The 14505-nt window shown below is 43.5% G+C and overlaps 2 protein-coding genes across 2 annotated transcripts; both read right to left on the reverse strand.

Annotated features, from left to right (window-relative positions):
* Nucleotides 1-393: 393 nt before the first annotated feature.
* LOC114863231 (CD209 antigen-like protein E) lies at nt 394-2738 on the reverse strand. The gene is made up of 6 exons (XM_055509520.1): nt 2466-2738; nt 1915-2010; nt 1658-1834; nt 1212-1351; nt 1031-1131; nt 394-890 (listed from the first exon to the last, which is right to left on the reverse strand). The coding sequence occupies exons 1-6, from the start codon at nt 2626-2628 to the stop codon at nt 746-748; spliced, it is 822 nt and encodes a 273-aa protein (XP_055365495.1). The 5' UTR covers nt 2629-2738; the 3' UTR covers nt 394-745.
* Nucleotides 2739-6924: 4186 nt separating this feature from the next.
* Nucleotides 6925-13812, reverse strand: LOC114863207 (asialoglycoprotein receptor 2-like). Its single transcript, XM_029164097.3, has 5 exons — nt 13662-13812; nt 9228-9290; nt 8910-9052; nt 8005-8099; nt 6925-7840 (listed from the first exon to the last, which is right to left on the reverse strand). Exons 2-5 carry the CDS (start codon nt 9253-9255, stop codon nt 7693-7695), a joined length of 414 nt encoding a protein of 137 aa, XP_029019930.1. The 5' UTR covers nt 9256-9290; nt 13662-13812; the 3' UTR covers nt 6925-7692.
* Between the last annotated feature and the right edge of the window lie 693 nt (nt 13813-14505).

Below are 14505 nucleotides of genomic sequence, written 5' to 3' on the forward strand. Positions count from 1 at the left end.
GGAATTAATACACATTCAAATAAATACCTAAAATAAAAGGCCTGTTAACTATATCCACTGATCTTCTACAACAGTACTTCATTGATTCTGTTTTTTTCATTTCCGAGAAGTTATTCTTTTCATAATAAAGTGCTGCCTTTTAATTATTTTTTTACTTTAATAACATTTTTTTATTTTTATTTAAGGGATGTTCAGAGTGTAATGATGTGTAGTAGACAGTAAAAAATAAAGGGAGAGCTAAGCAGAGTAGAGTGCATTGATTACAAGCTTTATGCTACACATGGTTTAATTTCCATATTGTAGCTGTGACATAAATTAGTTAGTTAATTAGTTAGTGTGGTCATTCCCTAAACTTTTTGTGCACATCTGACATCTATTTGAGCACAGATCATCTTTGAAGAGTTACGATTTCTACAAAATGCTATTATAATGTTTATGGGTTCCTAGTCACATCAAACATCCCACTGTGTATTAAGTCAGCAGACATATTCCGAAGGTTAAGTAACAAAATGGTCATAGATCAAAGTTGATGTTGTTTTAGTAGTAAAATCAGTAGTAGTAAAAAATAATGTTTCTTATATTAAGTTCTGGAAATGTTCTGCTTTTATTTCCTTGGAGTTATATGTACAACCAAATGTCATACAGTAATGAACCAACTAACCCATTTTGAATAGAATAAAATAGAATAGAAGTAGTAGAGCACTAGTACATGATATTCATAGAGTTAATGCAGTAACCAAGCTGATTAACTTATGACCTTTTCACAGATCCAGAATTTTTTGAAGTTACATGATACATCATTCCAGCTTTTAAACAAAATATATGGTATTATTTCTGCACAGTCTTCATCTCTGCCTGGAAATCCATTTGGCTCATGAACGGCCCAGTAACTGAAAAACAAACACAAACATTTGTTCACACTGACACACCAAAACTAACAGTAAAAGTATTATTCATTTCAATGTAAAATCAAAATGTTCCTCATCAATATTAGTGTATGTATTATTAGTATATTAGTATAAGTGTTAACCTTGTGGTCAGTGGAGTCCCATCCACCCATTTCCATGTTCCCTCAGTGTCAATGTCCGTCAGTCCAATCCAGGAGCTTTTTTTAAAACTTCTTGTAAATTCCTTGTTGACAGAGAAACGACCATCAGCATAATATGAAGGCAGCCTCCTTTGGCGTAACATCACATAAAGTAGACACGGACCTGCTCTTCATGGCTGTCGATAATCACAAGATCTGCACCTTTCTGCAAGCAGTCGTCTCTGCTTTCATTCCAGGATTTCTGCACTGAGGATACGTAATATAAACTCTGGCTGAAAAACGTCCATCCGAGGGATTGCAAAGCTGTTGGAAAAGAAGAGAATGAACAGCAGTCGCATGGTCGCATGCAGCATGACAAGCTATTGACTGTTTCTGAGATATCATGTTTAAGGTGTTAGCTGTGACACCAGATGTAGCGTAAAGCAGGCGCTGATGTAGAATAAAAGACATAAATTATTACAACTGCTGACATCTAAAAGTTAGCAATGCAATAGAAACCTAAATCCAGGATTTGTGGAATCTGTGGAATCTGTGCACTGGTTCCATATAAACTTTGGACCAGGTGTATGTTAAGTTTGAGCAGCTTGAGTTAGTGTATTAAATGACAACCTTGAAGCTTTTTCTGAACATCATTCCTCTCATTGGTCACGTCTTCAAATCTGTTCTGGAGCTGGTCTTGTTCTTCAGACAGGTTCTTGTTTTGCATCTGCACCTCGTTCCTCTCTCTGGTCAGGTTGTTGTATAATAGGTCCATTTCCATTTTGCAGGCAGATTTGCATTTTACGACTGTGTGGGGAGCAGAACACAGAAATGTTACTACACAGAATGTGATGAGAGCTTTATATGCATGGTAACAAACCACTTACGCAGGACAGCCAGAGTTATGAGACCAGCCAGAAGAAGAAACAGCATGACCCAAGACACTGCAGCAGCTCTGCAGCTCTTATTCAAATTCCCAGCACCTGAAGGTACAAGTTTCTGTATTTGTTATCGTTCTTTGATGTGAAACCCAAACCCACACTATTCCACCTGCACAAATGCGTTATCATGGTCACCCACTCTTCTGCTTTACTCCAGCTGAGGCATCACGGATAGTATTAATTTCACTACTTCACCAGCAGTGACATGAGAAAACAGCCACCATGCTGTACTGAACTACTGTAACAGTAACGTCACCCATAGATAGACCCAAATATTCTTGTACTGTATGTGTGTTTTACTGTAAGTAATTGGGTTAATCAAAGAAAAGTTAGGAAAACGGTGTAGATTAATCACAAGCACTGTGATTATTATTGATTATTAAGTCATCAATAAATACAGACTACACTTCCTCTTGCTTTTTTAATAATTTTTTCTGTTTTGCACATCATCTCTCATTTCTGTGTGAGCAATAAAGCATGTTTATCATGTTCATTACCTGAGACAGCAGGTTCCATCGTGTTTGTCTCCAAAGTGTTCAGCATGTCTTCATTTTCATAAATATTTTCAGAGCTGTTTATGTCGGTCTTTCTTTCCGTCTTACACTTGATACAACGACCTGAAGGTTTCTCCACATCAACACAGATGTCCAATAACTCCATAATGTTTGCCTGTATTTCTATTTCAAATTGGTCCGGAAAATTTGTAAAGTGCCTCTGAAAGTGCAACCTATGATTCTGTGCTGTGCTATTTCAACTACAGTATGCAGGAAACTGAGGGCTGGTGGGATGAATAATTTTAGTTTGCCTTCAGCTAACCTGCGGCATTAAGCACCTGCTTAATGCCACTTTCCATTTTAGAAACGTAGATACATGCATACCACACTTTACACAGACACATTTGAAAATGTAACTTAACCTGAGCATCGTCTACCTGTACTGTACCATCCAAGTTCCAAAAAAGCTGGTTGGAAATCTTATTTAACAAAGGCAAAGGGTAAATATTTACCACATATGCTGTTTGTATTGCTGTTAGTTGGGATAAAGAAAACATCTGTTCAGTAATTCAATAATTTGATTTTGTTAAAAAAAAAAGAAAGTCCAACAAACCCACAAACAGAGGATGAATAACAAAGCATGAACACCACACAGGGTTATGTCTGCTTTAGGGTTTGTGGACAGTAAAGTTTGCCTCAAAGTTCGTCTATCAAGCGTTTGCGTGTCAGTAAACAGCTGGGTTATGAACCTTATCTAGTGTCTCTGAAAGGTCACTGACGACCAGGTAGAGTCAAGAGGAACAAAAAACTTCCTGTTTTTGCTCTTCCTCTTTTTTACAACATCAATAGTCTCAGTATTCGACCTCTGCTAGAAAATAAATACAAGCGTTATATTAGGTTAAAAGGCTGCTTTGTACTGTAATACTTGTGAAAGGGCAGAGAAAAGAATATCTGGGTCTTTGATGACTGATAGTTATTAGAGACATAATGTCTGCACATCTCCACCCTGAGTCTGGCATCAACCCGAGCGTTTGCTCTGATCAGGACAAGATAGTGGACATCTATGTCAGCACGGAGAGCCTCCGAGTGTTTGACAACCCCTGGATGGAAAGCAAGTCTGCAAATGTGTCAGTGGCTCAGCACCCAGGTACAGCAGTGTGTGACACACAAATAGTTACATGTATTGTAATCTTAATGTTTTACAGTATCCTAACTCTCCTTATGCTGATGTTTTTCTGTTAAAGTGCCTCTGGTCTATGAAAGTTCAGTAAACAGACGTCATATCAGAATGGATTCAGTGTTTCTGATTGTGCTTTGTCTTTTCCTTCTCATTGGAATTATTTGCCTTGGAGTTCAAAGTGAGTTTAACAGAAATATGTATACTTTACAATTAATGTATTACATTACATAATACTATAAAATGACGCTCCTTTCTTTTGTCATTTACCTTTGCTATAATGCAGAGAACATAGAGGAAAACCAGCTACTGGCAGCTAATGCTGAGCTAAAATATAACAACACTGTACTAGAGAGAAGTTGTGCAACACGTTGCATTGTAAGTAAAATAATAAAAATTAAGTAATATTTTACTGTTTTGTCCACTGAGTAGAGTCACATTAATTTTCTTTTTGTGATAACATTTTGTGTTATAAAGTCTTAGTGAATTAAAAAATGAGACAATGAGGCACTAATTGTAAATGAATGTGTCTTGTTCTTCTTCCCAAAAGACAAATGCAAGAACCCAGATGACTGTGAACAGGAATGAATGGAAGGGACAACAATGAACACAAAACAGTACAGTATGTGTTACTGTCGTCTTGTTAAATACAACAACTTTGTGGGGTTTCTGTGTTTAAAGAATCTTTGAAGCTTGAATCTTAAAATCACACACGCACACACACACACACACACACACACACACACACACACACGCACACACACACACACATATGGAATTTCACAATTTAAAATCTGTTTTCAAATTGTAATTGTAAAAAATGTCTGAAACGTTCTTTGTCTTTGCAGGTCTGAAACATCACAAAGCTACACAAGGAAGACAAAGACCATACTTTGCCCAACAAATTCAACTTATTTTAAACCTTCAGTTTCAAGTCTCAAAGTAACATTAACACTAGTGTCTATTACATTCAACCTAAGCATAGGGCAGCAAATCATTAATATTAATGAAAATGAGTATCAATGTATGAACAACAGAACCTGAGATACCACATCTTTCATTTCCTGCTCTTCTGAAGTGAACAGGAACCTGTGTAGTGGTGAGGGTTACTCATGTACAAGTTTCCATTTGTAGATGCATGAAAGTAACTTTTTCCCCAAACAGGTCTAAAACTATTTAGACATGTGAGGACTTAATGAAAGCCACAAGAACACACAGATTATCCATCCATCCATCCATCCATTTTCTTAACCGCTTACTCCCTGGTGCGGGGTCACGGGGGTGCTGGAGCCTATCCCAGCTGGCTGTGGGCGAGAGGCAGGGTACACCCTGGACAGGTCGCCAGTCCACACAGATTATTATTTTGATTATTGATACGGAAAAAATAATAGTTATTGTGTTAGTTTAAGATGCACCATTTTACAAAAAATTGTTATCTACAGAGTAACTTTCTGAATTAAACTTCTAAGATGATACAGTACATGAAAAGTATATGTGAAACTCTGGGACATCCATGTCTTGTTTCATTAGCATCTTTAAAAACACAGCAAAACCCTCTAAAAAGTGGTGCCTTGTGGTAGTTCTATCCCCTCAGTCCTGACTACCTTTCCTATCCTTGCTACCATCCAACCACACTTATCCAGTCTGAGTGGCATTCTGATGTCTTGGCTGTATATCCTGGTGGTACTGTATGTATCAGAGAGTCAATATCTCATTCACTCTTGGCATACAGCTGGATGTCATCCATCTAGAGGAGTTGGCTGACGGTTGTGCTATTCCGTAGTCGGTACCCGTAACCAGTCTTGGTGATGATCTGAGGTTCAGGCCCACAGTATGCAGAACAGCAGCGAGGACAGAGCATTTTCTTGTTACAGTATATGCAGCACTTGATGTTGGGCAGTCAGGTTGAAGTTGGCCCCTAGGGCTGTTTTCTACTTCCCCATTGAGTTCTGGGTGAAGGTTCTTAGATTCGTGTTGATCTTGTGTAGTTCCAAGCATTCCATGATCCATGTGTGGGGCATTAAGTCATAGGCTTTCTTGTGGTCAATCCAGGCTGTGCCTATGGGATGGTACAGCTCCCTTTTAGGGGTCCTTCAGGCACTAAGCATTGTACTATCCTGTCTGACCAACGCATTATGCCTTCCTATGCTCCTGTCGCTTGACATTTGACTACTGTAAATGACTTGATCTGTACAATGCCTTGTTCTACTGTAGTTACAGTATTGTTCATTGCATGTACAAGCACTTGATTTCTTTCCTCATCATACCAAATTAACTCATTAGTGTCTTTGTTTGTTTGTTGTTTGTGTTACAGTATATACGGAGCAACAGGACGATGTTGTCTTGTCTTTTTTTGTGACCATTCAATGCCCTGAATAAAACAGACAGTCCAGTCATTCACACAGTTGTCTTCCTCTCGGCATCTTACTATGAGCTTACTCCCACCTGTAAAGGGAAAAATTGTGCCAGTTGGGAAGTTGTTAGTTCCCTTTTCAAATCTTAAATGAAGCAGACACAATCAGTTGAGACCTTCTTCAGGATTTTACTTGCAAGGAGTGAGCAGTTTACAGCAAAGGCAACTTCCTCTCACTGAAGAGAAGACAAGGATTCAGCTCACAATACTGTATGTATTGCATTCTGGGAGGTGCATAGACATACAGTACGTGGGAAATATTTTCTGCACAAAGCAAGCATTGTTCAAATCAGATGCTACACACCGGTACTCACAATACTGTATGTATTGCATTCTGGGAGGTGCATAGACATACAGTACGTGGGAAATATTTTCTGCACAAAGCAAGCATTGTTCAAATCAGATGCTACACACCGGTACTCACTATTTTTTGCAGAGCAGAAGGGAGGAAACTTCAAGGCTATAGCACAGCTAACGAGGCTTCAGCAGATGAGCAAAATGAATTCTAACAATGTTTCAATGATTAAATGCAGTATTTTTCCAACAGTGCCTTTGTGCCTTTTCTTATCCAACACAGTCGTCATGTGCTGGTTAGGTGCAACACTGAACATTCTCACACAAACAACTAATCTCTTGTGCCCTGTCGTACATCAAGTTTAAAAGATCTGATGTTCTGTTTGACTGACTAATAGTTTATGATATATGTTTGTCTTTTACACCCGGACTCTGGCTCCATCCTATCGGATTCCCCACCAGACCCAAGGCTGGTAAACAGAATGCATCCTGTCTTTGAAGCTTGGTGTTGCTTCCTTTGGATAACAAGACACGATGATGCAGAAGTGAGAAGGCAAACAATCTTACTCACAGCGAGATAAGGTGGCAAAAAAATTTTTATTGGTGCAGAGAGACATTCCACCAGAGCCAGAGAAAGGGGTTAAAAGGCAGAGACAACCTGAGGATTTCGAGTTATTTGAATCACACCTTCGTGGTGTGTGCACTGATCTCCCCAGCTGGTTTTTGGTTTGTTGATGTGCACGATCAACATCCATGTTTTTGATTTGCTTTCCCCATTATTTTTATTATCCTTTATTTTTATAATAAATCATACAAAAGATAACTTTCACATCTGCTTCTTTATGGGAAATTTCCACCACACACCAGAGAGAGAGGGCGCCCTTGGGCCAACAACAAGTGGAATCAACATTAAACTCTGTCACATTTGCACTGCACCTATGTGCTGTCTATCTCTGTTACAGTATCTCTGTCGTGCCGTCTGTCCGTACTGAAAGCCTTAATCAGAATGTGTCAGTGTTTTCTCATAAATACATCTTTATGATGTGGTTGTTAGCGATGATCCATTTCTGCTCACTCCAGACAGCTGCAGTTTAGAGAGGTCGTGCAGACTAAGACTCAATAGAACAAGTGCTGAGAAAATGATTAACACTCAGTAGCATGTACTTTTTAGTTAGAACTATATCACGGAATGCATCATACAGTATGCTCAATTACAGACATTTCATCTGCTGTAGGCAGACATACAAGAAAGAACAGTGTCAGACCATGTTTTAGTCTTTGAAACACTAAATACAGTTTAGATTGATGTCTGTACAGCACAAACTGTGAACGTTTTGTATCTTCACCTATAAAGACATTGTCTTTTCACAGATCCAGAAGTTTTGTGTTTCGCACAGTCCGTCATTCCAGCTTGTTTCTCCACTATGGTACCCAGTGACTGCACAGTCTTCATTTCTGCCTTTATAATTGTTGGGCTCATTGGGGCCCCAGAAGCTGACACTGAACAAAAAAAAAAGATTTTTAACAAAGAGCAAAAAGTTCAGCATCACAGAAATCAGCCAAGTGAAATTCTAAGCACTGGACCAGACCAAGACCAGGTATGATTTAAACAATTCATCTTAATTCAACTTAATACTGTAGAAAAATAATGTGTGAACCTTGTGATCAGCCCAGTCCCATCCACCCATTTCCACACTCCCTCTGTTTCTGTCAGTCCAATCCACATGGCCTTTTGGAACTTTTTACAGAAATCCTTGCATACAAAGGCAAATATCAGTTTATTACATAACTAAAGTAGCTGACTTTAACAGACACACACACACACACACATCCTTGTACCTACGGCGAACTGAGGACCTCTATTGACACAATGCCTTCCCTGACCCCTTACCCTAACTCAGGGGTCGGCAACCAAAAACAGCCAAAGAGCCATTTGAAGCAGAACAAAATAACACTGGGAACGCGGAACCGTGGAACCTCAAATCACAGTGGTGATTGTCATGATCTAGCTGCTACTGTTCAGAAAAGGCGTCTTCGTGTCATATCTGTTGCAGATGTGACATTTAGCTACTTCCGCAACTAGAATACGAGCAACGATCAAACTGCGTCAGATTACGCCTTGTAAAACTGTAAAGACTGTTCAGATCGTGTACAGACGACCAAACATTGTCAAGGCATCAACGAGGACAGATAACCCGCTTTTCTCTGCTTCATACAGCTGTCGTAACTAAGAAGTTGGTGACCAGTCAATCTGGAATTGCGATTTTTTCCAAGTCACGTGGACCAGAGCCACGGGTCGCCGACCCCTTAATTAATAAATAAAGGCAGCGTCTAACCTTTGCTCTAACTCAATTCTAACCTCACCCAAAAAAAGGCCTTTAAAGAAGTGTTTTGGTTCTCACTTCTATGTTCGATACACACACACACACACACATGCACGCACGCACGCACACACGCACACGCACACACACACACGCACACACACACACACACACACACACACACACACACACACAGACACACACACACACACACACACACACACACACACACACACACACACCTGTTCTTCCTTGCTGTTGATAATAATCAGGTCCGCCTTCTTCTGCTGACAGTCTTCTCTACTTTGTTGCCAGGTTTTCATGATGGAAGAGATATAATAGAAACTACCGCTGAAATAGACCCATTCATGTTGGGAATAATAAACTGTTGATGCATAAAAAGAAATTCATGTTAATATCAAATTAGTCCAAAAGAAAAGAGAAAATGTAGTTGTAATTTGTTACCGAGTACACAAGGTATAGAAGAAGTATAAATGGTTGGATTTAGTAAAATGTTACCAATACAGCTTTTGACTCCATCCTGATGATTGGAAACTTACTGAAGTCATCCAGCTTCTTCCTCAACATATCTCTCTCCTCAGTCAGGGACCTCTGCTGTGAAGCTGTGATTTTAAAACAAGAGCAATTACTGTATATAAGAATAATATTAAATAATTAATACACAAGCTTATTTTAGTCATGTTATAATTAGATGGGTCATCGCACATCAGATCTATCCATCCATCCATCCATTTTCATCCGCTTATCCGGGGCCGGGTCGCGGGGGCAGCAGTCTAAGCAGAGAGTTCCAGACTTCCCTCTCCCCGGACACTTCCTCCAGCTCTTCCGGTGGGACCCCAAGACGTTCCCAGGCCAGCCGAGAGACGTAGTCTCTCCAGCGAGTCCTAGGTCTTCCTCGGGGCCTCCTACCGGTGGGACATGCCCGGAACACCTCCCCAGGGAGGCGTCCAGGAGGCATCCGAACTAGATGCCCGAGCCACCTCAGCTGGCTCCTCTCGATGTGGAGGAGCAGCGACTCTACTCCGAGCTCCTCCCGGGTGACAGAGCTCCTCACCCTATCTCTAAGGGAGCGCCCAGCCACCCTGCGGAGGAAGCTCATTTCAGCCGCTTGTATCCGTGACCTTGCCCTTTCGGTCATGACCCAAAGCTCATGACCATAGGTGAGGGTAGGAACGTAGATTGACCGGTAAATTGAGAGCTTTGCCTTTCGGCTCAGCTCCCTCTTCACCACGACGGACCGATACACCGACCGCATTACTGCAGCCGCCGCACCGATCCGTCTGTCAAACTCACGCTCCCTCCTTCCCTCACTCGTGAACAAGACCCCAAGATACTTAAACTCCTCCACTTGAGGCAGGAACTCTTCTCCAACCTGGAGAGAGCAAACCACCTTTTTCCGGTCGAGAACCATGGCCTCAGATTTGGAGGAACTGATTCTCATCCCAGCCGCTTCACACTCAGCTGCAAACCGCACCAGCGCACGCTGGAGGTCCTGGCCTGATGAAGCCAACAGGACAACATCATCTGCAAAAAGCAGAGATGCAATCCTGTGGTCCCCAAACCAGACCCCCTCCGGCCCCTGGCTGCGCCTAGAAATTCTGTCCATAAAAATAATGAACAGAACCGGTGACAAAGGGCAGCCCTGCCGAAGTCCAACATGCACCGGGAACAGGTCTGACTTATTGCTGGCAATGCGAACCAAGCTCCTGCTCCGGTTGTACAGAGACCGAACAGCCCTTAGCAAAGGGCCCCGGACTCCATACTCCCGGAGCACCCCCCACAGGATGTCACGAGGGACGCGGTCGAATGCCTTCTCCAGATCCACAAAGCACATGTAGACTGGTTGGGCAAACTCCCACAAACCCTCAAGCACCCTGCTGAGGGTATAAAGCTGGTCCAGCGTTCCACGACCAGGCCGAAAACCACATTGTTCCTCCTGTATCCGAGGTTCGACTATCGGCCGAATTCTCCTCTCCAGTACCCTGGCATAGACTTTCCCAGGGAGGCTGAGAAGTGTGATCCCCCTATAGTTGGAACACACTCTCCTGTCCCCCTTTTTGTAAAGAGGGACAACCACCCCGGTTGTCCAGTCCAGAGGAACTGTCCCCCTCCTCCACGCGATGTTGCAGAGGCGTGTCACCCAAGACAGCCCCACAACATCCAGAGACTTGAGGTACTCAGGACGGATCTCATCCACCCCCGCTGCTCTGCCACCGAGGAGCTTACTAACTACCTCGGTGACCTCAGCCTGGGTGATGGGCGAGTCCGCCTCTGAGTCCCCTGCCTCTGCTTCCTCAGCAGAAGGCATGTCGGAGGGGTTGAGGAGATCCTCAAAGTACTCCTTCCACCGTCCGATAACATCCCCAGTTGAGGTCAACAGCTCCCCACCTCCACTGAAAACAGAGTTGGTAAAGAACTGCTTCCCCCTCCTGAGGCGCCGGACGGTTTGCCAGAATCTCTTTGAGGCCGAGCGATAGTCCTCCTCCATGGCCTCCCCGAACTCCTCCCAAGCCCGAGTTTTTGCCTCCGCAACGGCACGGGCTGCAGCACGCTTGGCCTGCCGGTACCCATCAGCTGCCTCAGGAGTCCTACAGGTCAACCATACCTGGTAGGACTCCTTCTTCAGCTTGATGGCGTCCCTTACCTCCGGCGTCCACCACCGGGTTCGCGGATTACCACCACGACAGGCACCGGAGACCCTGCGTCCACAGCTCCGAACGGCCGCGTTGACAATGGAGACGGAGAACATGGTCCACTCGGACTCTATGTCTCCCACCTCCCTCGGAATCTGGTCGAAGCTCTCCCGGAGGTGTGAGTTAAAGGTCCGTCTGACAGAGGGTTCAGCCAGGCGTTCCCAACAGACCCTCACAATACGTTTGGGCCTGCCAAGTCGTTCCAGCCTCCTTCTCTGCCAGCGGATCCTACTCACCACCAGGTGGTGATCAGTTGACAGCTCAGCCCCTCTCTTCACCCGAGTGTCCAAAACATATGGCCGAAGGTCAGGTGAAACGACTACAAAGTCTATCATCGACCTCCGGCCTAGGGTGTCCTGGTGCCACGTGCACCGATGGACACCCTTATGTTCGAACATGGTGTTAGTTATGGCCAAACTGTGCCTAGCACAGAAGTCCAATAACATAACACCATTCGGGTTCAGATCAGGGAGGCCGTTCCTCCCAATCACGCCTCTCCAGGTATCACTGTCGTTACCTACGTGGGCATTGAAATCTCCCAGAAGAACGATGGGGTCCCCAGTTGGAGCGCTTTCCAACACTCCCTCCAGGGACCCCAAGAAGGCCGGGTACTCCACACTGCCATTCGGCCCGTAAGCACAAATGACGGTGAGTGACCTATCCCCCACCCGAAGGCGCAGGGAAGCGACCCTCTCGTCCACCGGGGAAAACTCCAACACATGGCGACTAAGCTGGGGAGCTATGAGCAAGCCCACACCAGCCCGCCGCCTCTCACCGCAGGCAACTCCAGAGTAGAAAAGGGTCCAGCCCCTCTCAAGGAGTTGGGTTCCAGAGCCCAGGCTGTGTGTGGAGGTGAGCCCGACTATTTCTAGCCGGTACCGCTCGACCTCCTGCACAAGCTCAGGCTCCTTTCCCCCCAGTGACGTGACATTCCATGTCCCAATAACCAGATTGGTTATCCAGGGATTGGGGCGCCCAGGCTCCCGCCTTCGACTGCCGCCCAATCCACTCTGCACCGGCCCCCTACGGTTCCTCCCGCGGATGGTGGGTCCACTTGAGGACGGCCCCACGTCGCTCTTTCGGGCTGTGCCCGGCCGGGCCCCGTGGGAATAGGCCCGGCCACCAGGCGCTCGCATACGAGCCCCAACCCCGGGCCTGGCTCCAGGGTGGGGCCCCGGCTGCGCCATACCGGGCGACGTCTCTGGCCTTGGTGGTTTATCAGATCATCAGATCTAATTATTTAAAATGTCCAATTCAAACATTTTGTCAGAGAAGCCACCTTTTGATTTTTTTTTTTTCCAATAACGAGGACCCGAACAGTTGCTAGGAAGATGCTTCACTGACTGTGGAAATTTTCAAAGCTGACTAAACTTCTTTGGTGTTTTATGGTGGCTTGCATCCTTAGTGTTGCATTACCTCCACCTGCCATAGCCCTCACACAGTTAACCCTAACCCCGTGCCATATAAAGAAAACCAAACAATTATAATAATTGTTTTGCTAACCAAAACACAACTACCACCACCTTACTCCACTGCAACAGTAGTACCCCTACTACTGACGCCCTGGAGCCAAAACCTCCTGGCTCACCCACTCATTAAACTCATCCCTCACCTCCTCCCACTTTAATGCCCAGATGATGAACTGCAGCCTTTACAATAATCTGAATTCTTTCTGTCTTTGATTTCAGACGTAGCTTTTCAGACGTAGCGTCGCCTATGCCCGTCCTTGCATATGCAACAGAGAGCTTGGGTGGTGGTGGAAAAAAGATGGAACTTTTTATTGTGTTTCTGTTACACTTTGTCTTCCAGCTGCCAGGTGACGCTGTTTGGCCTGTTTGGTCATTTGTGGTGTCATGTGATTTTCTACATTTGGTTCTCGTTTGTAATCACTGTAACTTTTTTCGCCTGTGGGATGAGTTTAGGAAGTGCATTTGATTTATGTTTAGTCATTTGCTGGTTTTTCACTCTCAATGTCATTGTTAATGGTGGCAGTGTGAATAGTAATGTCGGTTACAGGCAGCTGTGTGGATGCAGCTAGACTTCTATAGTTTTGTTAGTTCCACAGTTCTGGTACGAAGGCATGTTATAACAGTTATAATGAACACAAGTGGATATTAAATTCAATAATTACCTACTACCATGATGTCTAAGAGGTTTCTGTTAATATACTATTGTTTTGGGGTTCCTTTGAACAATTAATTGAAGCGGTATTTTATATGCTGTATAGGTAAAGGAGCTTTGCCATGTACTGTACACAGAAAAAATGGAAGAAATACTTACTCTCACGCACTCTCTCTTTGAAGTGATGATGAATTTGTTTTTGAAGCTGGTTGTTTTCTTCCGTCAGGTTGTTGTAACTGTTCTGTAACTGTTCATTTTCTTCAGTCAGGTTGTTGTAGCTGGTCTGAAACTGGATTCTCTTCTTTTCCCACTTTGACTTGTCTGTGTTGGCACATAAACAGCAAAACAACCATTGTTAACCAGCACCACCCACTGGGTTAGCAGTTTGCTAACAGAGTACTTACATATAACTGACACCGTTATGAGTCCAACTAGCAGGAGGAGACACAGCACACCCAAAATCACTGTGGGGGTTCTGTAGGAACGGTTCCTCACTGTGCTGCTTTTCTCAAGAGCTGAAATCAGAAGACGAGATTGTGATGTATTTATAGTCTGCTTTTATTAATCTTCTGGTCCCTGTCTGTCTATTCCATGTAGCTGGATGCATTTGATTTAAGGTTTGTGGCTTTTCTTTTGCAGCTGACAGTTGAGGAAATCTTTTCCTTGGGTTGAGGATCAGCTATTCATCTTTTTCTACCACTGGGTTAACTCCCTTCCAGGTGTTTTTGACTCCAGTCACATGTGTGAGGGACCAAGAATGCAGGTAAGGGAAACATACGTGGATTTCCAAAAGAAAGATAAAAAAAATGAAATTAAAACAACATTTTTCTGGAAACATAAAAAAGGGCCACAAAACCAAATTCATAAATATTTACCAATAAGTGCAATATAACTTATAATAGAATAGACTGACTAACAAACGCAAACTGACCTCCAGGAAAAGGGGAACTGATACTGTGCAATATAATTATAATTATAATTATATTACAGTATATGGTTTTAT

Source organism: Betta splendens, chromosome 1 (genome assembly GCF_900634795.4).
Source record: "Betta splendens chromosome 1, fBetSpl5.4, whole genome shotgun sequence".
Taxonomy (NCBI): Eukaryota; Metazoa; Chordata; class Actinopteri; order Anabantiformes; family Osphronemidae; genus Betta; species Betta splendens.